At 34.8% G+C, this 22,525-nt stretch overlaps 1 protein-coding gene and 1 pseudogene across 2 annotated transcripts; both read right to left on the bottom strand.

The window, feature by feature from the left end:
- Nucleotides 1-1,030: 1,030 nt before the first annotated feature.
- LOC143550736 (WAT1-related protein At3g28050 pseudogene) lies at nucleotides 1,031-2,526 on the bottom strand (annotated as a pseudogene). Its single transcript, XR_013138377.1, has 3 exons — nucleotides 2,289-2,526; nucleotides 1,527-1,685; nucleotides 1,031-1,436 (listed from the first exon to the last, which is right to left on the bottom strand). The product of XR_013138377.1 is annotated as a WAT1-related protein At3g28050 pseudogene (transcript).
- Nucleotides 2,527-7,033: 4,507 nt separating this feature from the next.
- On the bottom strand, nucleotides 7,034-9,756 carry LOC143550751 (WAT1-related protein At3g28050-like). Its single transcript, XM_077041346.1, has 7 exons — nucleotides 9,540-9,756; nucleotides 8,427-8,492; nucleotides 8,240-8,353; nucleotides 7,904-8,144; nucleotides 7,629-7,787; nucleotides 7,380-7,531; nucleotides 7,034-7,304 (listed from the first exon to the last, which is right to left on the bottom strand). Exons 1-7 carry the CDS (start codon nucleotides 9,734-9,736, stop codon nucleotides 7,133-7,135), a joined length of 1,101 nt encoding a protein of 366 aa, XP_076897461.1. The 5' UTR covers nucleotides 9,737-9,756; the 3' UTR covers nucleotides 7,034-7,132.
- Nucleotides 9,757-22,525: the final 12,769 nt, after the last annotated feature.

Raw genomic sequence — 22,525 nt, 5'->3', positions numbered from 1 at the left:
TGAATTAATTTTAAGCAATTAGCAGGCAGGCTAGTTGCTTATTTATCTTGTAATTCTTTTACGAATAGCTAAACGTTTAAAAGTACCTTGGTTTGGATGAATACTTAGTAGTGTTTAATTTTCGGTTTTGGATTGTTTGATGATTGGTTTATGCTTTGGTAAAGTTTTTATTGCTTTTGGTTAATTATGATGCATGTGCATATTTGGTGTTAATTTTGATCAATTTACTATTTCACGTGTATTTTGTTGAGAGTCTTTCCTTGATAGATGCATGTTAGGTTGATTACTGTGTGTTTGTGGCTAGTTTGTGGTATATTGCTGACATATTCCATAGGAAATGCGATTGAGAGTTTAAAGATACCTAGTATTCTATCATTTTTGAGGCCGTGAGGTAATTAAATGTCGTATGTTTTTGTCTTTTGTGGGTTTGGGTAGTGATATTGTGATTACAGATATATAGGTAATTTAGTCTTTGGGTAACTTAGCATAGTTAGGTGATGTGAGACTAAGAGGTAAACTAAATTGTTAAATTGTTGAGCTTTACATGACGTTTAGGGTTTTTAGGTATCGCTAGTGAGACTGGAAGGTGATCTAGTGTGCCTTAGTTATTCTTTAATGTCATATTTGTAGAAACCCGTTACTAGGCATAGATTCAACTTTGAGAGTTACAAGTTAACTAGTAGGATTCCTTGCCTAGGTGTTTATTTCGCTTCAGGCTAGTAATCGATAGAGGTTAAAATCGAGAGTTTCCATAGTGTCTTGCAGTTGGATTTATGGTCTTACTTGCTTTCTACATTGCGATCAGTACACTTACCTTTCGTGTATAGTTTTATTAGCGAAACGCCGAAACCTATTTGTAAAACGCGATTAACTTCTAATTGCATAATACCCCCTTTTACTTCTCATTTTTGTTTATTTAATCCGTAAGAATCATATCTCAAACTCATCAATAAATAAACCACTAACATAAATAATAACATTGCATTTTATTCAAAAACTAAAGGATGTTACAACTTACAACATTATATTGATGAGTTTTTTTTTATGTTCTCTCCACACCCGAATCATCCTCATCCCTGTGATATTTTAACAATGGCGATCTTGACATCGAAGATGAATCCGAGTTCATAACTTCATCGTCTACCGCTGCCTCTTTAGCTTTGCCCCACATCATTGTGTAGAATCCAATTGATATGATCAATGCTCCAACTACACTGGATATATATTAATATATAAGTTAAGGCACACACATTGGTTACTTGATAAAACAATAGTTCATAATACCTTCCAAGATAAAGGTTGTCCCCAAGGAACATAACACCCATGACAGCCGCGATAGCAATCGATAACGGTTTAAACATGGCCACGTATAACGGCCCTTTCAAGCGCAATGCCCACGTGTGGACACTGAGGTTCAAGCATGAACCAAGCACACCCTGCAAGGCTCAAGAAACTCAAAAAACGAGTTTAGACATCATGAAATCGATTTAAAAAACTATTAAAACCGGCTTCATTTGAACACTCACTGAACACAAAATCGAGGCTAGGGCTATATCGGGCTTGATCTTCCAAGCACTTGAATCTGGTTCGGAAAAAGCCCCCACAATTGCAGCCAAAAGGCTCGATATCAAGTCGTAAAAGAATACCACTGCTAGTTCTGCCGGGTACTCCTTCATGATTTGTGCCTACGCGTTATATTTAACTTTTAACAACTTACTTACATCTGTGTATTGTTAATTTCCGTCTCATACCCGCTTTGAAAATTGTGTCTCATACACAGATGAGTACATATTGGTGTTGGGTATATACCCGTAACTATCAGGTATACCTTTAGTTTGTTAGCATTTACTCATTAGAAGTACAAATACAAAATATTTTTTTTTTATTTTATCACATGATGAAATTAGAAATATAAATATATATAAAAATTAATGAATTAGTAAATTATTATTTTACTAATCAACAAAATATGCATGTTTCAAGTAAAGCCGAATACTTGTACAAGGTATTTAATAATTCAAGTCGGTTTTTGGGTCGAGCCGGGGGTTTTACCGGAAACAGTCTCTCTATCCCCATGAGGTAGAGGTAAGGTTGTCTACATCTTACCCTCCTCAGATCCTACCATAGCTTTGCTATTAGTGGGATATACTGAGTACGATGATGACGATGAAGTCAGTTTTTGGGGTGAATTTAATAATTCACGTAGTTAGCAGCTTGTAATTAATTATAAATAAATGGGTATCACCAAAACCCGCTATATATACCCGGTCAAGTGGTTGAAATTATACCAGCACTATATACCACAAGGGGAGCAAGGAGTAGTCGACGGTTAGGAAAAGACCACCTAGAGCCCAGTTTGATTGTGAGGAGCCGAGGGAAACCAACAACGAGTTAGACTGCGAAGACCATAACCCGAAATAACTTGGGTCCTTTGTAAAATGTGACCACTAGTGCACCGGTCACGGATACAATTGTGCCCACTAATCTTGCCTGAAAAGTTTTATTTGATAAAGATAGGGTCTCCATCCTGTTTTTGCCGTAGAAAACAAATCAAAACAAAACAAAATAAAGTGTTTTTTTTAATTATGGGGTATGTTTGAGATTGTTAATGTGGGGGGGGGGGGTTTGACGTCCTTTCTTTTTAATCACAAATAGGGCACTAGTTTTTATTATTGGTGAATAAGCATATGTGTGTAAGAGTTGGTTAGAGAATATAAGAGTGGTGTCATATCAAAAACCCTTATTTGTACTTGTTAATGACGAATAAGGTTAATATCTTTTGATATTGGCGAATAAGAGTGGACCATTGCTATTTACAGTTGACATTGACGAATAAGTCTATAAATTAGGTTCTATAGGTTGTAGCCCTTATTCGCCAATATTAATCGTAAATAGCATTGGTTCACCCTTATTCGCCACTATCAAAAGATATTAACCTTAATCGTCAGTATAAGTACAAATAAGGTTTTCTTATATGACACCACTCTTACATTCTCCGACCATATCTTACACACCTATACCAACTTTACTTATTCACTAATAATAAGAATTAATACCCAATTTGTGATTAATAAGAAAAGTCAAGCCCCCATTGATTAAGAATTTCAAATATACCCCACTTTTAAATAAAAATCAACAAAGTGGATGCTAGATAAGCAATATTGTCACATAAAGGAATAAAAATAAGAGTGACAGTTTTTATTCCAGCCTCATATGGATATATTTGTCCTTATTTGAAGTAAGAATTGTTTACTTCTTGCAAAAATTTTGATGTCTAAAGGAGCTTGACTGGGCTTTTCTTTTAACTTACGATAGCTCAAACTCGGCGTATTTTAAAACTTAGTTGAAAAAGACAATGACCAGAACCTATAACACAACGTATAGAAAAACCCAGACAAAAAACATAATGACCAACCTATAACACAAATACACAACATATAGAAAAACCCACTGCTTTTTAAGTTTTCGTATAGAAATATTATACTCATACTAAAAGATAAAAACCCACTCGTTATTATGGCGATCTTTTTAATAATGCCGTTCCAAAAAGCTGGTGAAGCATTAGCTTAGGCTCAAGCTTATGATTTGACTTGAGCTCGAGCTTGTTTAAGCCAGTAACTATAATTAAGCAACTGAGCTAGAAAAATGCCAAATTTAAATATTTGTATAAGTATGAAGCCTACCTGAAAATGATGGCGAGGATGAATGTAATAGCAGGAACGAGATTGCTGATGGCGGAAGACAACGTTGGCGAACTGTAAATAATTCCAATATATCCTATCATTCGTGACGAACACCTGATGACCGCGACAACCTAAATTAATCATTATTTTGTACTATTAACCGGACTTAAAAAAGTTTTCAACAAAAAACATTACCCGATAATCCCCAGAAGGCCAAGTTTGCTAACAATCGAGATATTCATTCGAGGAAGCACCCGCGATCTGTTTTTTGTCACAAAAAAAAACTACATTGGTCACTAAATCTGAACAAAAAACCACTAAGTCCACCCGGGTTTTAGGTCCCACCTTGTGTTACACCAAAGAGTTGTTCTGCTCTTCTGGTGTCACAACGACTATTAAGTGGCAGCCAGCGGTATGGTTTCCCGGGGGAACGTCCAAGCCAAATTATGAAGCTAGCGTGGATCAGGTTAAGACAACATATTCTGGCTAGAGTGGGACAACAGAGCTCCACGAATTTGGAGAGTGTGGTGCAGAGGCGGATCCAGAAATTTTTGCTACGGGGAGGCACACAATGGATTGGGTAAAAAAAGGGTCGGGTGAAGGAAAGCATGGCTAGTCAACTAGAAGAACCATTCTAGAAGCCCAGAGCATGATAAATTTTTTGGGATACAAGAAAGCATAAATTGATAATTTTACACACTGTCCTTTAAAAGTTAAAATGCAATTAAGTTGTATTCTGAACCCACCTCTTTAATTTATATCACTAAGTACTTAATTATTACGGCAACTAGTCTCGGGACTATAAGCTTTTAAATGGAGGTTCAAATACATGTTAAGTCAACTATACGAAATACTTTTAAATATTTCCTAACATGCTATAATAATTTTTTTTAACTTAACAACGTGGTATAAACATATACATGAGTGAACAAGGTTATTTTAAAAAAAAATAACATGTAATTAAACCTTACATTACACAAAAGAATGAATAAACAAAATAAAAATTACATGTATATATTTCCCTCAAATCAGTTAACAAATAAAGTAATATTAAATAATCTTTGATACATAATCAAAGTGTGAAGATTGTTTTGAGTGGCCATATAGACTTTTTGATGGGTGTAAAATGATGTTTAAATGTTATTTTGTACTTCAGTTGGTAAAAAAATTTAAAATCATAATGTGAAAAGGAATATTAGAGTCACGTGAGTACAAAATGCAAAGAAATATATAAAGACAAAACTAATAGATAATTACATAAAGCCATCGTCTAAGAAAACTATCTCATCTCTAATCTTTTTTACTTTAATTACCTACGGTGGACCGTGGACATTAACTGATTATTGACTTATCATACACTATCGTGTACATGTAAACACAACACTCCAGCCCACCGTAGTAAAGCCCTAAATCTGTCCCTAGTGTGGTGGTCTAATATGCAAGAAATTCGTCGTTTAAAAAAACAGCAAGGAGAAGAAGAGTGATTGAATATATACCTATTGGCAAAGAAGGGTGCTGGAAGGAGGACAAAGGCAGCGACCGCAAAGGAATAAACGACGAAAACATGGTAACTCATTCCTCGGAGAGTGGCGGCTTTGTACAATGTGTTGAGTCCGACATTGACACGTTCCATGGTGACCATGGCCACGAATGGCAGGACATCTCGGTAACAATAGTCACGGATCATATGTAACGGAGTGTGTTATGTTTTGTTGTTGCTATGAGAAAGTTGTAAATGATTGGTGTGTAATGTAATGTAATGTAGTGGTGGTTGGCAAATGGCATATAAAGAATGGCATTAAAAGGTTATAATTATTATGAATAAAGTATGCAATTATTTCCTTGTGGGACATACATTTGATATTGAAATGTTGTATACAAGTATATAAGTTATATATGCCATTTAATTATTGATTATGCATATGCTTTTTGTGCAAGCCAATCAATGTGAGCGGTAGGTGGGATGGGCGAATTAAAAAAAAAAAGTTAAACAATAACCTTTAAACTTTTAACTATTAAACACACATCTTTTTTTCTAGACCCACTATTTTCTAATTTAAAACCTAGGAGAAAATTAGCACATTAAACATTTAACCAAATTACTTTAATACTAAATTCTTATTAGTGACTATTACCATTTACCAGAATTGAACCATAAGAGGACTTTTCAAAGTCAAATTCGTTGATCAGCTGATTAAACAGACTCAGCCTAAGCACTCAACGAACGTCGACCAGCATTCAACATCAATAGTAGCACTCGATTTTTTATAATTAAATTTGAATTTCGATCATAAGAGGAATCCCAGGCTCCCAACACATTCCCTATCTAATATAATTACGTAAAAATCATTATATTTTTCTCTCGCACTTTCAATTAAATAATATTTTTTATACATTTATTATTATTTTTTTCTCTTTCACTAATAGCCATTTTCTATAAAATGTTATATTAAAAAATATACATTTTAAACCCAAATTTAACTTTCTCATGTTACATTTCCTTTCTCCTCAAGACATAATTACTCATAATCATACCATATAATTTACAAAACTTACTCACATATTTATAGGGAACAAGCTACGATCACTCTAAGTAATTTACAACATTGCAATCATTCGATATCTATTATTGCTAGTTGTTACTGTTTCTCGATAAGCCAAATTTGAAAAGCCAAACTGAATGCTACATTTTTTTGAATCTTGAATAAATAAATACCTAAACTGAATGCTACATTTTTTTTGAAAAGTCAAATTTTATAGAAAAAATAAAGGACAACTCACAAGAAGCAAAAAACTCAAACATATAACAAAAATAAAAATAAACGACAATATAGCATACACATTAGGGTATACCACAAAAGAAAATTAACAAAACTAAATTTGCACCACTTCTTCTACTCCAAGCTAACCCTCTTGCTTCGTTGTTTCACCCAAAGAAATGAGGTAGATTTGATTTCGTTTACCATGTTATTCAACAAGAAAAGTTTTTTTTTTAATAATGATATTGTTCCTAGTTCTCCATATTAACCAACAAGTAACGATCATTAACGTTTTAACGCGAAAGTCAAAAAGTTTCTTTTCAATTGAATGCTACATGTCCACCACTTCTTGAACTTGAAATTGATAATTAATCAACAACTTTGTTTTGAAGAACTTGTGAACAAAGTATAGCAAGAAAGAAGCTTGTCAGATTGTCAATGATGTACTGATGTACATATCTTTTGAAAACATATGAGCCCATACAAGCCCATTTCCCATACATTATTGTAATCATAGGCTCTCACATACAAATTCAAAATTCAATATTTTTTCTTTAAAAAGTTGTACACTTATTTGTTTTTCAACATAAAGCAAAAAAATATCAAAAAACATGTAGCTTCAAAATCATTACTATATACAACAATGACGTTTTAAGTTATAACCTAAACATTATATCACGCAATTTTGTTTTAACTTCTCTCCACATCCACATCATCCCCATCCTTGTAATATTGTAACAATGGCGATCTTGGCATTGAAGATGAATCCGAGTTCATAACTTCATATTTTATCGTGGCCTCTTTTGCTTTGCCCCACATCACCGTGTAGAACCCAATTGTTATTATCATTGCCCCAATCACACTAAATGTATAAACGTACAATTAATCAACATTAAGTTTGATCATTATTAGTTGATTCACTAAAATTTCATAATACCTTCCAAGATAGAGGTTGTCCCAAAGGAATATAACACCCATGACAACTGCTATAACAATCGATAACAGTTTAAACATGGCCACAAATAATGGCCCTTTCACACGCAATGCCCACGAGTGGACAATGTTGTTTAAGCATGAAGCAAACACACCCTACAAGATTCAAGAAATAATAATTACGAACAAATTGTTTAGATACTAAAAAAATCGATTACAAAACTTTGGAAATCGCCTTCATTAGGGCACTTACCGAACACAAAATCGAAGCTAAGGCTATATCAGGTTTGATCCTCCAAGCACTTGAATCTGGTTCCGTAAATGCCCCAAAAATTGTGGCCAAAAGACTCACTACCAAGGTGTAAAAGAACACCACTGTTAACTCCGATGGATACTCCTTCATGATTTGTGTCTGCGTGTTATATTTTAACTTTTAACGAGTATTGGTATTTGGGTACGAGATTAGCTAAAAATAGGGTTTTTTAAGACTTTAGAAACTTATAAGATTTAGGTAATGAACCCGAATACCTGGATAATGTACCACACCGGGACCAAGATGAATTGTGCGATTAAAAAAAGGCTACCGAGAACCCAATTTGGTTGTGAAGCACCAAGGGAAACCGATAGCGAATTAGACGAAGAAGACCATAGACCCCATATAACCTTAGGTCCCTTGTAAAGTGTCACAATAAATGCACCTATCACCGAAACAATTGTGCCTACTAACTTTGGACGACAACTTTTATTCGAAAAAGATAGCGTCTCCATCCTTTTTTTTTCCATTCCATTAAAAGTAACTTTTTATCTGTCTAGAATTACAAGTACAAAAACATGTCACATATGGCAAGTACAAAAGAATCGAACCTGAAAATGACGGCAAGGATAAAAGTAAAAGCCGGTGTAAGAGTGCTGATGGCGGAAGCCAACGTTGGCGAGCTGTAAATAATTCCGGTATATCCCATCGTCTGTGCCGTAAACCTGATAATCAAATGCTCAAAAGTTATATAATAGTGTTCTTATTATTGTAAAATTCCTCAACAAAAAACATTACCCGATGATCCCTAGAATAATGATTTTGCTAACGAGCGAGATATTCATAGGAGGAAGCACCCCTGATCTGATCATCGTTAAGAAAATAATTAAAAAAAACATTCTTACGGACCGTCTTTAAGGATTTAAATATTCGGACTGTCCAATAGGTCCTAACGAGTAACAAAACATATAAGTTTTTTTTAATGAAGATTGACATTATGACAACACACATGGCTAAAGGCAAAAAAGAAATAAAAAAAGCTACGTCAAGATCATACTAACTAGGCGTGAGCAGAAAACCGAATTAACCGAACCGAAATCGATTTAACTGAAAAAACTGCATCGAAAAAACCAAACCGAAGCATTAACCGATGGTTAATTTTTTGTTTTTTTGAAAAACCGAATTTTCGGTTTCAATTCGGTTAGCCATTTTTAAAAAACCGAATCGATTGATAGTGATAAGCATTATCAAAATTATGATGAATGGACTAAACTTTGGAGATAAATATGATGATGAATGAAGATTGAGACTAAACTTATGATGTTTTTTTATTAAGAACTTTGTTGAATTTTAAACTTTATTTAGCAACTTTGTATTCGTATAGTTCCACGTAACACGTGCCTCTTTTTGTTTTTTAAATTCAAAATGTATGTTGTACTATAATACGTTCTTATACTAGCTTAAAATATGCATTTTCATTTTTATTTTAATTTTTTTTTCAATGTCTACACAGAATTGAAAGACAAAAACCGAAAATAACCGGAAAACCAAAAACCAAACGTTTGTATATTCAAATGAACGATTACTTCGGTTTCGGTTTGGGTTTCATCTAAAAACCGAACTAAACCAAACCGAACCATGCTCAGCCATAATACTAATGTCACTACCTATTTTTAACGGGGACCACAAACCAAAAAAAGATGAGAATTGTGAGACTACCGGTGGAAATAACCGAGGTTATATTATTATTATTATTATTATTATTATTTGTCAACATTGAAAAGATAAGATTATTTTAATACAAGTTGTCAAAATTAAATACCATAATAGCTAACCGCTAACTAAAAATTACAGGACTCAGCCAAGGGTCCGACTCACACACCCCATGCTAATTGATGAGTAAATGAATACCTGTTGGAGAAGAAAGGCGCGGGAAAAAGAATTAGGACGACGACGTTGGAGTAAGCAAAAAAAACATGGTAACTCATTCCTCGGAGAGTGGCGGCTTTGTACAAGGTGTTGACTCCGGTGTGGGCGCATTCCACGGCGACCATGACCGTGAATTGGAAAACATCTTTGTAGCATGAGTATCTTTGGTTGCTAGTCATGTTTCATAGAGACAATGGTACAATAGTTGACAATGAGTACTGAGTAGTGGTTAGTTACTTTTGATAAGAAAGAACAAATAAAGCTAGCTTACGTAAGATACGACAAATAGTTGTTAATGGGACATACGTTGGAAAATGACAATGGAATTTAAGTTGGTAAAGATGCCACTAGATTATTATTGTTTAAAGAGTACACTTTGGTTTTCGTTCATGTGTCTTGTTCAAATCTGCGATTTTAATCTAATAGTTTTTAAACTTGCAACTTTCATCCATGTGGTTTCATTTCGCTTGTAATTAAACCCGACCCACTAACCCCGCTAAGTCTGGTCGTTAAACCTATTAGCGTGCTCCTCACGTGAGGGACGGTTTTTTTCTTTTTCTCCCAAATAAACCCTTACCCTCATTCATGGGGATTCGTTTGAGTTAAGAGCATTTGTTGATGCTGATTGGGATCGATGTCTTTCGACTAAAAGATGTGTTTTCCTTGGGGATTCTCTGGTTTCATGGAAGAGTAAGAAACTTATATTGTTTATAGGTTGACTATTGAAGCATAATATCGTTCTTTGTGAAGTGATGGCAGATCTTAATATTGATTTGTCATTACTATGACAATGTTCTTGTTATTATTTCAAATAACCCCGTTTTTTATGAACGTGTTATAAACATTTTGAAATCAATTTACAATTTCTAACAAAAAATTAAAATAAAATTATGACACGTGTTGGAAAATTGTGTATGGTGATTTGCTTAAACCAATTGGTTATATATTGAAGATAATTTATTGTTAGAACCAGGTATTCTAAAACCGAGTATTTGAATACTCTATTTTCGGTTTTTTTTCGGACATGCATTAGATTTTAAGGGGTACACATTTTAGGATTATTTTTTCGGGTATTTTTCGTGTAATACCGGGTATTTGAAAAACCCGGTTCCGGGTATTTGTAAAACCCGGTTCGGGTATGGAATCGGTTCAGGTTTTTGGGTATTACTGGTACAAACCGGGTCCGGTTTCGGGTACTAGTTTTGGTACTGAAATGTATGCCCTATCCATACCCTACAGGTAGAATCGGGTTCGGATATTAAAAACACGGGTATACAAAAACCCGGTTTCGAAATTTTTTTTCCGGGTATGGTTCAGGATTCGGGTTTTTTTTCAGCCTCTAGGTTTACTAACTGATTCTTGGGCTGAAGATTAAAATGTGGAGTTGTGGGCTAAAGGGAAGCTGCTGGATCCATTAGAATACATTGGGCTCAAAGAACTAGATGGGCTTAAAGCAGCTGAAGAATATAGGCTATGAGTGTTCCTGTTTAGATGTTTTGATTTTTGATAGTATTCTGAAGTTTGAATAGATATTGTGTTGTATTGTTTGAAGTCTGAATCTGATTTGTTTTTGAAGTTGTTTTGTTTTTCATTTAATTCAAATCTCAAGTTATCATCGGGTCAGATGGAGTGAGGGTTGAACTGAGTTCAGTTCAGGACGTGTTATTTAAAAAATAAAATTTTGAACATTGTCAAAATGAGTTGTAACTAAAATGGATACGGGTCAAAAATGGATTGTCCGATATAAGCATAATCAAACATTTTCACTTAAAGTTTATTGCTTAAGGGAGAGTGCGTAACGGTCATGTCGTTGAAAACTATAGCATAGATTTATCTTACTTTTTTATAAATGGAACAAGAGACATAGGTCACGCATTCGAGCAAGAGCCTTTGTCTTTCTTCGCTATATCATCGCAAAACCATGAAAGGATACCTAATTGGGAATTAAATATGGAAAAGCCTGTCTAAGACAAATATTTGTCTATTTTCACCTAGGAGCAATGGGATCATCGTGCTTTTACTGACGGATCACCGACGACTTTGTAAAATGTTTTATTGAACAAACATTTAAAAGGATTATGACTAACTGGATTGTCGTTGATCAGTTGAAATATTACCGACGAAAATTTGTTGTCAGTGTCATTGTAGCCCCAATATTCATGTAATGTACTTTGAAAAGACAAATTCGTTATTAAAAAGTGTGGTTCGTTAAAAAACAATTTTATAATAAAAGTTTAGTATTAGAAAATAAAACAAATTAAATTTTATTTTTTGAAGTTCATCCATTTATTTTATCTTTTGTATAGTTTAACTGTTTAGAAATCAAAAATAAACTTATTTAAAAACATTAATACGAAGTATATCTTAATTTTATAAAAGAGAATAAAGTTCGATACGTTTAATTATTAAATTTACAAAATATTAACTATTTTAAGTCGACGACCACCACAACATTGGTACGATTTTTGGCCACCCATATGGGGTTCTCTCACAAAGAATATCTCTAACACCGTATAAGTCAAGAAATAACACACGACGTTCTCATGATTTTAATAATCCCAACTATCGTCTTTTGGTCGTTGTCGGTCTCAAATAACGAATTGGCTGCTGACGGCCCCAACTTTTAACGTGTTTGTTCCCAACGATCCGCGACTAACAAAATCCTAACGCCGTTAATTGCAGGTCGTCGGAAAAACATCTATGGTTGGAAAAGTCACATTTTTTTCCTTGAAAACACCACTTGAACACCGCCACCACCACAAACCAACCACCACCTCTTGAGTACCACCAACCGATTCCGACGATGGTTCTAGGATTCCAGCGACCTTAATAATTATGGTTTTTACTAGTAAAAAGGTTAGGTTCCTAAAGGTCTGATACAAAGTTACAAAGAGTTTTGAGACGAAAATATTGAGTTTTCAGGAAAAAAATCTGAGCTTTCCGGCCAAAAACGTTTTCCGGCGACCTGCAACTAACGGCGTTAGGATTCTGTTAGTCGCGGACATTTGGAAAGGAACACGTTAAAAATTAGGACCGTTAACAGCCAATTCATTAATTCAGACCGCCAACGACCAAAAGACGATAGTTATAATTAATATACAAACCAATACACCTTCAAGTTTTAAAGTACAAATCACCAACCTACAAACTTTTAACATGATGCTCCCTAGTGTTCATGTGATCGATAGAACCACACAATCATCTTCACGTGATCGACATTCATTTTTATATTGGTACTATAGTAGTACATGTTTGTTTTTTCTGAAGATTGAAAAGTCAATTCACGGCGAGGCTGTTGATTGAAGATTGAAAAGTCGAAATTAATTATAGGCAATTAAAGTTCACGGTGAGGCTGTTGATTGAGTTATCACGTGTTCGTTTAGAAGATTTTCCATGAATTTTATATTTTGTTCCTCTTTTAAAGGACGCGATTACAATAGAGAGAAAGTTTTGCCGCAATCTCATTTTTTATGGCAAAACTGACCCTACTGAAAACAAAACTATGATTCCTTGTCGTCGATAAGTTCTTGTACATGACCCGTTTAACTCTTTTCAGGAAGGCAATGGCTTCAGTGACAAGAGACTCAAATATATCAAAAGCAAATAGAGTTAAAACGTACGTTGATTATCATCATAGGCTTTCTCATGCTTAGAAAGTTTCTCTGATTGTGCCTTTAGCACGACTTGCTTATCAACAAACTTGTTGCCTTTAGCAAGTTTTTTTAGAACGAGGAAAACGGTGAAAACATTTTGTGTTTTTACATTTTTTATTAAAATTTGAGTTACGATTTTTTTATTACTTTTTTGTTATATTTTTTGAAGGGTTTTTTCTATGACTACAAATTCTTCTCGTCTTTTTTATTTTAATTGGTCTCATTTCGTATAATAACTTAACCCATGTATAGATATTTTTAGTAGAATATTAAATGTAGAAGACAAATCAATGACCGGTAGTGATATTTAAAAACCAGCATAGGTAAAAAGACATATCAACACTCTTGGAATCGTATACCAAACACAAGTGTAGACAACTCAATGAAATTAATGGCTCGTAGTGATATTTAAAAACTGGCGTAGGTGACAAGACATGTCATCAATACTGGAGTCACATACCATAATACCAAACACCGAGCCTCACCTAGGGAGAGAATGGAAAGGAGATGAAAGGAAAAAGACAATTAAATATGTTCCTTAGATTTTTTAGAAATGAAAGAAAAAGAAAGATAAATATAGTGTGTTTTCTAGTTTAATTTAAAAGCATTCTCATCTCATTCTCCATCTCTATCTATATAATTACACTAAAAAATACTATATTTATCTTTCATATTTAATTAAATAATATTTTTTATATCTTTATCATTACAGTTTTCTCTCTCCTCTACTCACAACCAATCCAACAAATATTAAAAAATAAATAGGGGCAAACAATGTTCCCCAAATGCTTCCCCAAATTTACAGAAAATCATTACATTTATATCTTCACCCAATAATTTACACTCACAATCACTCACAACCCCACTCTACAATTTGCAAACTCCCCACACATAACTATAGAGGATAAAAAAGAAAGGAAAACATGGATTTTAAAAAGTGAATAGGTGGGAAAGTGTTTCCTTCCAATTTGAAAAGAAAGAAAGCTACTAAAGAGATGGAAAGAGAATGAAAAGTAGAGATTCATTTTCTTTCCTTTCCTTTCTTTAGTCTAATGATCTCGGGAACACATTATATCACACCAGGCCTATTGGTCATGTTGTAGAGGGGAAAACGAAAGGAGAACAAGGGGACTCCCCCTTCCCGGTTGTGAGCCTTGTTTTGGGTTGGTTCGTTATGTACAACGGTGATGGGGAGAATGGTTGATTAATCAAAATTTTTTTATTCTAAATTTATTCGTTATGTACAACGGTGATGGGGAGAATGGTTGATTAATCAAAATTTTTTTATTCTAAATTTATATTTTTATCTGCATTAAAATTAAATAAGTAATAATTTATATTTTTATTCTCTTGTGTAATTATTGAAAGGGGTTATGGGGCATTTTATCATTATGCCACTTTTTGCAAAACAGTCATTGCTGATTGAGATGCCACGTGTCAAAAAAAAAACGTTCCTAAGTACTTACTTACCAGTGTGGTCTTACCAAGAATAGATGTATAGACGTGAAAATGCTAAAGGGGATAGAAAATCTCAAGAGATAATAGCATATAGTTGATGGCTCAGCTAAATTTTGTAAAAAAAAATATACGTAAACTTGTTTTGAAACAATTAAAATTTTGTAATCACTACGGGTGTTTAAGTCCCAGTTTAATATAAGGAATATTATATTGAAAGACTTCATTAAAAGAACGCATTTATGATGAATTGACATAATCGGTACTAACTATTGGTCATATGTCTAGGCCCCTGACGTGTGTGAATATATATATAAAAATTTAAATAAAAGTTCCACACAAATCGGGTTTTAAAATAGGTTTTCACCTACAACTAAACCACACACGCAAGGCAAGTGTACCTATCGTTTGTAATAAAGTGTCGGTAAGAACCGAGTATCAATCCATGGACACGGCAACTTTCTGGTACTAAATCTTTGTAAATGACCAACCGAACAAATAAATCTTGATTTGGATATTTAACTAATTAAACTAGCATACAATGAAAACAAAGCAAGTAAAAATACAAGAAAAACAATCAATCCAACAAACTACCTAGACAAGAATCCACTTTACTAACATGACAAAATAGCAATGATATAACAATACATCATGAATCTAAACATAAATACTAGATTTCAATAAAGCAACCTAATACCAACAAATAATCATCATGATGGGTCTTCAATCAAGAGATAAACATAGACTAACTTGTTTGTCAAAACAACAAAGTCTCATAAGAAAGCTAGCATGAACAACATTCTAACCACCTAAGATTACACTAAAGTAGCCAAATTCATGAAATTAATATAAACTTATGAAACTTTAACTAGCAAGTCAACACCAAGTCAAGAATCATAACAACACTCATCAATTTTCCAATATTAAGTGTAGGGTTTCATACTCATTAATAATTATATAACCAAGTTAATTTTTATTAGTCATTCCTAACTTAGTAATGTAAACAAAGATTTCATGAACATTCAAACTTTACAAACAAATATCTAGAACATAGTTTTCCAACATGAATGCCTAAACATTTGCAAAACTAACAAGGTTATGTAACATAACAAGCATGAACACCATCAATATCAACTTATAAATTCAACCATATTCTTGAAAGAAAACCATTTTACCAACATCATGCATAGATAATATATCACATTAATAAGAGTTTCAACATTGTCTAGATAGCCAAAGTAATTAGCCCATAAGGCTTAATACAACTACAATCAAACTAGAAATAAGCTTACAAAACATGTTCAAGAACAAAGGAATGCAAACTAAGATCAAGCGAGGATTGAAGGATGGAATGATGGATCTTGTGTTGGTGAAAGCCTCCAAGAATCCCCAAAAATTGTTGCACTTGGTTGGGAGAGAATCCCCAAGACTCCACACACCAAAATGAAGTGAAAACAAGTGTTTATAAGCTTCTGGTCAAAGTGCATGGTTATGCACAAAAAGTGCATGATCGTGCACTATTTTGGGTAAGTCAAACTTTCACTTTCGGCGGCTGAGAGTTGCAGGTTCCAAAAAAGTGCACGGTCATGCACAAAAAGTGCATGGTCGTGCATTTGCGGCACTAGCTAGTGCACTTTCAAAGTTGATGTGTCTTGTTCTCGGCATCGGATAGTGCACGGGCTTGTGCCCTCGGGAGTGCACGGTGGTGCACAAAAAGTGCATGATGGTGCAATTTCACTTTTGGCACGACAGTAGATGTGCACGGGTTCCAATAAAGGTGCACCATCATGCACATAAAGTGCATGGTCATGCACTTTGGCACGATATCAGATGTGCACGGGTTCCAATAAAGGTGCATGGTGGTGCACTAAAAGCTCATGATGGTGCAGTTTGGTCAGCATGGTCATACACTTCCTTAGCATGGTCATGCACCTGCAGCATGGTCATGCACCTGCAGCATGGTCATGCACTTTGGGCAGATTCTTGATTTTTGTCCGAAAAACACCATCTTTTCATCGTTTCTTCATCGGGCGGGCTCCCGGACCTGCAAATTCATAAATAACTCAATTAAGTACTAAATACAACGAATTTGCATGAAGTTTTACCAAAATAAAAGGATAATTTGATGCTAAAATGTGTAAAATTTATGTTACATCAAACATCCCCACACTTGAACTTTGCTTGTCCTCAAGCAAATGAAACAAACTCCACAAAAACAAGAATAACCCGCAAGCAATAAACATTCAAAGTTTTTAAAAGATTTACAAGCAAGCACTATTGATGTGTCCAAACAAGCCTATTAAAAATGAAGACATAGTCTAAAGAACATTACATTCGTTGCCATCACATTCCCACCTTGCAAACCTCACAATGTTCACTCATACACTCGGCTATATTTAGTGATCATACATGTAATGTTGTATGTTCTTTTTCTCCCAAATAAACCCTTACCCTCATTCATGGGGATTCGTTTGAGTTAAGAGCATTTGTTGATGCTGATTGGGATCGATGTCTTTCGACTAAAAGATGTGTTTTCCTTGGGGATTCTCTGGTTTCATGGAAGAGTAAGAAACTTATATTGTTTATAGGTTGACTATTGAAGCATAATATCGTTCTTTGTGAAGTGATGGCAGATCTTAATATTGATTTGTCATTACTATGACAATGTTCTTGTTATTATTTCAAATAACCCAGTTTTTTATGAAAATGAAGACATAGTCTAAAGAAACATTACATTCGTTGCCATCACATTCCCACCTTGCAAACCTCACAATGTTCACTCATACACTCGGCTATATTTAGTGATCGTACATGTAATGTTGTATGTTGAGAACACTTGATGCCAAGACGATGACCATACAAAGCATAGGCTTGTTTAAGGCTCAAATCTAACCGACACATACATAGCATAAAACACGAGTACTTGAGGGTTGTAATTTGGCTTAGGGTTAGGAATTTTTTGGGAAAAGTGGCTAAAAGGCTAGAAAAATCCGGAACTAAGCTAGCTATAAATAAAAACTAACTAAACCATGTGGTCTAAACGAACCGAGAGCTAACGAACCAAAAATTGCTCTTTGAAATCGAACTTCATCAATATGGGATGAACCAAATTTCTTATTCTTCTCTTCTTTTCTTGCAACATTTTTTTTTCTCTTTTTATTTTTTCTTTTTTTTTTTTTTGCTTTGCTTTGCTTTTTTTTCTTTTTTTTTTTTGCATAAAGACTATACAAATGAATACAAACTAATAAAACACTTTGGGAGATAGCATTGGCTTCTAATATTCCCAAGTGATAAAATACATAAAAATGAAATGAAAAACAAACTAACTTAGCCGAACCGGATTTCTAACCAAAAATGGGTGAAAAATAAAAGGCTTTATGGCTAAGTGGACGATAAAAATAGGGCGAAAAAGAAAAACACGGGAAAAGGCTAAACATGGGCTACTAGGGGAATAATGTGGGTAAGGGAAATATAAGTGAAAAAATGGCTAGACATGGGTTTATCCTAAATTCATCAAATGGTTTATACTATGTATGTGTATATGGTTTGAAATGCATGCCAAAAACAAGTTCTACTTGCAATAATCACTCGGCTCACTCAATTGCCCGCAAAACATGAGCAAAAACAACTGACGAGGCTAACTCACGGAAACGGGCGGAATGGGTAATTTTTGCAAAATAAGAATGTGAATCTTTTTGTTTGTCATGTTTAAAGGTATGTCTTTTTAAATATTTTCGGCTTGAATGTCTTAATGATTTGTGCTTCAGGATAATGCAATTAAAGTTTGAATTAAAAATTGCTTAATGGTTATTATTTGTTACAAAAAATTATTTAAGAGTTTTGCAAAAAAAAATTAATTTTAGACAAACAAAGTTCAAATTCCCTCCAGAAATCTGCCAAAACCAAAGATCCGGCAACGCGTGAAAGCATCCAAAACCAAAGAAACCAAAACATGTCACTGACATACTAACAAACACATTATAAACCCATCATATATAATAAAAGCATCCAACAAACATCATCCCAAAACCAACATAACCTAAACCATCAATATATAGTTTGCAACAAAACAAAGTACTTAAAAAAACACACAAATGGGTTGCACCAACGAGGGAAAACGGTGCAACCCTACATACTACCATAACCAAACACATGAAAATCCTAAACATGCTACATTTTGCAACAGTCGATAGCTAGACTCACAACCCCTTATTAACGGGTGGCTCTTTGATATTGAAAATTGTTATACGACCCGTTTAGTTTGATGAGTTTACCATGGGTTTGTAAGAAATTTATGGTAAACATAAAAAGTGTTTTTGAAAAAAAATAAATAAACGGGTCATGCCACCAACACTTAAATTTACCTGGACCAAACCTGATACAATTTATGTAGTGAAGAAGGCGATCATCTCGACATTTCTTTATACTTTTGATGTGTTCATATGACCATTGACACGCCTTGAACTGTGGTTGGTCCGGCTTTCTCCACGCCGTCTCCCGTGGTGTTTTTGATTTGGGTGGCGATCCACCATCATGCTCATCCATGGTCGGACATTCTTTATTGCAAGGTAGTGAATCGGATGTCACCATAGTCATTGGTTTGTTGGTGACCCCACTCACTTGCAAATTTTCTTCTTGGTGCGGTTCTTTCTTGACTTCCACGATTGGTTTTCCAAATAATAATGCTTCTAATTCATTAAGATCACCAATTGGGTCAAAATCTTCTTCATTCACTTCCATGAGTGGTATACCCAACAACTCGTCCCCAAACTCGTCCTCCCAAGAAGGAATAATATGAACCGGAGGTGGGACTTTTGCGGTACTTTGTGAGCTTGAAATTTGCACTTCGTCCATTATGGTCTTTGGTTCTTGAGCTTTCTCCAACACAACAATGGATGAGGATTTTGGTTCTTTAATTTCATCACCATCATTATCATCCCAATATACGGTGTGATTCGTGTTGCAAGGCAAACTCACCCGACGATAGTTAGCACAAAATTCATTGATAACAATATTTTGGGCCTCTAATCTACGGAGTTGTTCCTCGGATTCACGAGTATCGAGTATCGGTAGCGGTATCCCAATATCTTGCATGCCTTTTTTGAGCATCGCGTCCCAACATTTCATTCTTTATGCCCAATACTCTATAAATCCCGTGCTAAGATCAAGTTGGGAAGGTGGTATGTTGGGACCCTCAAATGGTTGTGAATAAGGGTAAGGTTCTTCATTAAAATCAGTGGGACACCCAGGTGAATAATAACAATCATGTGTGTGATGGGGTTCCCCACATATCTCGCACCAAACCTCCATGTGATAATTCCCGTCATCATAATTGTATCCTTCACAATAATCTCCATAGTAGTGCTGCTCCATAGGTATCACTACAAGAAACACTCAAACAAAAAGGATCACGGGCACCAAATATACATGAAGAAAAATAAAGTAAAAATGAATAAAGCAAAAGATATAAAAATAGAACAATAACACATATACACAAAGCGGCTACGGAAACAAAAAAGGTAACTAAAAAAGTAAAAGACACTAAAATTTGAAATAAAAATAAGATGAATAAAAACGAAATAAAGTAAAATTAAATAGATCAAAAATATAGACAAGGCTAAATCGAATACTTGGATCGTTCTCGAAAAGTCACCGTATCCCCGGCAACGACGCCAAAAACTTGACATGTGTGAATATATATAAAAATTTAAGTAAAAGTTCCACACAAATCGGGTTTTAAAATAGGTTTTCACCTACAACTAAACCACACACGAAAGGCAAGTGTACCTATCGTTTGTAATAAAGTGTCGGTAAGAACCGAGTATCAATCCATGGACACGGCAACTTTCTAGTACTAAATCTTTGTAAATGACCAACCGAACAAATAAATCTTGATTTGGATATTTAACTAACTAAACTAGCATACAATGAAAACAAAGCAAGTAAAAATACAAGAAAAACAATCAATCCAACAAACTACCTAGACAAGAATCCACTCTACTAACATGACAAAATAGCAATGATATGACAATACATCATGAATCTAAACATAAATACTAGATTTCAATAAAGCAACCTAATACTAACAAATAATCATCATGATGGGTCTTCAATCAAGAGATAATGTAACATCCCGAAAATTCTAAAATAATATTTAAATGTATTAGTTGCGTCGGGTGAAGTAATTGAGTTAGTGGGTAAATAATAATAAAAGGATAAGTAGGCTAGTTAAAGGAAATTAATCATGGACCAAAATGGAAAGATGGGCTTTGAGTTCATGGGCTTAAGGGAGTATAAATACCCCTTAAACCCTAATCCTTTCCATTTCCATCCATATTATCCATCTTATTCTTTCTACACCTCCATAACACACACAAACCCTTCCCTATTTACGGCCGAGAGAGAAAGAGAGAGATCCAAGACCAAATCCAAGCCGAATACCAATAGATATTGATTACACAAGCTAGATAAAAGATAAAGGTTGATAAACAAGTCAAGCCGTAGCCTATTAGCCGTATAAAGGTATGTCCTTGATCTTAAAGCTTACGTTTTTATGAACGGATAGCCATGAAACTTGAACGTAGACTAGATCGGATCTAGATAAAACATAAAGTTAACAACTTGATGATTAAAATGGACGTAATATACTCATGGCTAGATATGGTTCATGAGGGAAACCCTAGATCTAGCTTAAAACGTGTTAAAAGTGTAAAGATCCAAGCTTTATGCTAGAAATGGACTAGATCTTGATAATGGGATGTTAAAAGGTGTAAAATGGTTAAGGAAACTGGAAATATGAAGTTAAAAATGTGATTTTTAGACTGATTAATCATTTCTCGAGCCTGGACTGGGTGTATGGTTAGGAAAATCCGAGTTAAAAACCTCTGACATGAGTTTTCGGTCAACATGAGAACCTGGTCATTAGGAGATCTCGGTCAACGAGAGTTCTCGGCCAATGGGGTTCTCGGCCATGAGAGTTCTCGGCCAGGAACAATGATTCTTGGTCAACATACGAATTCTCGGTCAAAGTTGATGATTTCGGTCAATGATCTCGGTCCCAAGTGTTCTCGGTCACGAGTTCTTGGCTGAGTTCTCTGTCCTTGAGTTCTCGGCCAGTTAGTGACTCGAGGTGGACCTTGGGCCTGGCCAGTTAGGCCCAGTTACTTAATGAATAGATGGGCCAGATTTAGCTAAGTCTACTGGATGCTAAGCCCATTATCTTAAGCTTAACAAACAGCTCGACCCCAGCCAGGGGCTCTGCCCCTTGGACCTTGCTAGGGGCTGCCGCCCCTAGAACCCCGCTGCCAGGGGCGCTTCCCCCGGACCCCCGTTCGTTGAGGGTAATGATTTGACTAGAAACGTGAGATGAGTAGTGATAGTTAATTGATGCATGTAATTATTATACAGTTAGCCCTGCGCAAATAAAGAGAGGAATTTCGATTGACGGCGAGCGCATAAGGATCCAGGTGAGTTCCTAGCCCCATTTTCCTTGTTATGTTTTCGGGGCTGTGTGCATACTCGATGTGAAGTGTGAATACACTTACCTTAAGTGGTAATTGTATGCTATAGATGCTATATGAGGTAGTTATCATATAATGCTTGTCGGTGCGTGAACGATCTTCGGATATTGCACGTATTGCCAAGGGAAGAGATTAGTTCCTTACATGGATATTACATAATAGCTTATATACGGTGTTCCTTATATGGATAATATATTGAGCTCCTTCTAGGATAAGGTATAATGTTCCTTCTATGGATAGTATAGTGTTCCTTCTATGGATAGTATAATGTTCCTTCTATGGATAGTACATTGTTCCTTCTATGGATAGTATCATGTTCCTTCTATGGATAGTATAGTGT

This window comes from Bidens hawaiensis, unplaced genomic scaffold, assembly GCF_021521415.1.
Source record: "Bidens hawaiensis isolate Kalapana, Puna unplaced genomic scaffold, B.hawaiensis_p1.1 tig00016156_1, whole genome shotgun sequence".
NCBI classification, from domain to species: Eukaryota; Viridiplantae; Streptophyta; class Magnoliopsida; order Asterales; family Asteraceae; genus Bidens; species Bidens hawaiensis.
Note: the sequence above shows the minus strand (reverse complement) of the source record. Positions and strands in the feature narration are given on the sequence as shown.

Coding starts and splice junctions, on each gene's coding strand:
- LOC143550751 (XM_077041346.1), bottom strand. CDS start 9,736: ATGACTAGCAACCAAAGATACTCATGCTACAAAGATGTTTTCCAATTC. Junction 8,354..8,426: donor ATTATTCTAGGGATCATCGG/GTAATGTTTTTT, acceptor TTTGATTATCAG/GTTTACGGCACAGACGATGG. Junction 7,305..7,379: donor GACAACCTCTATCTTGGAAG/GTATTATGAAAT, acceptor TTATACATTTAG/TGTGATTGGGGCAATGATAA.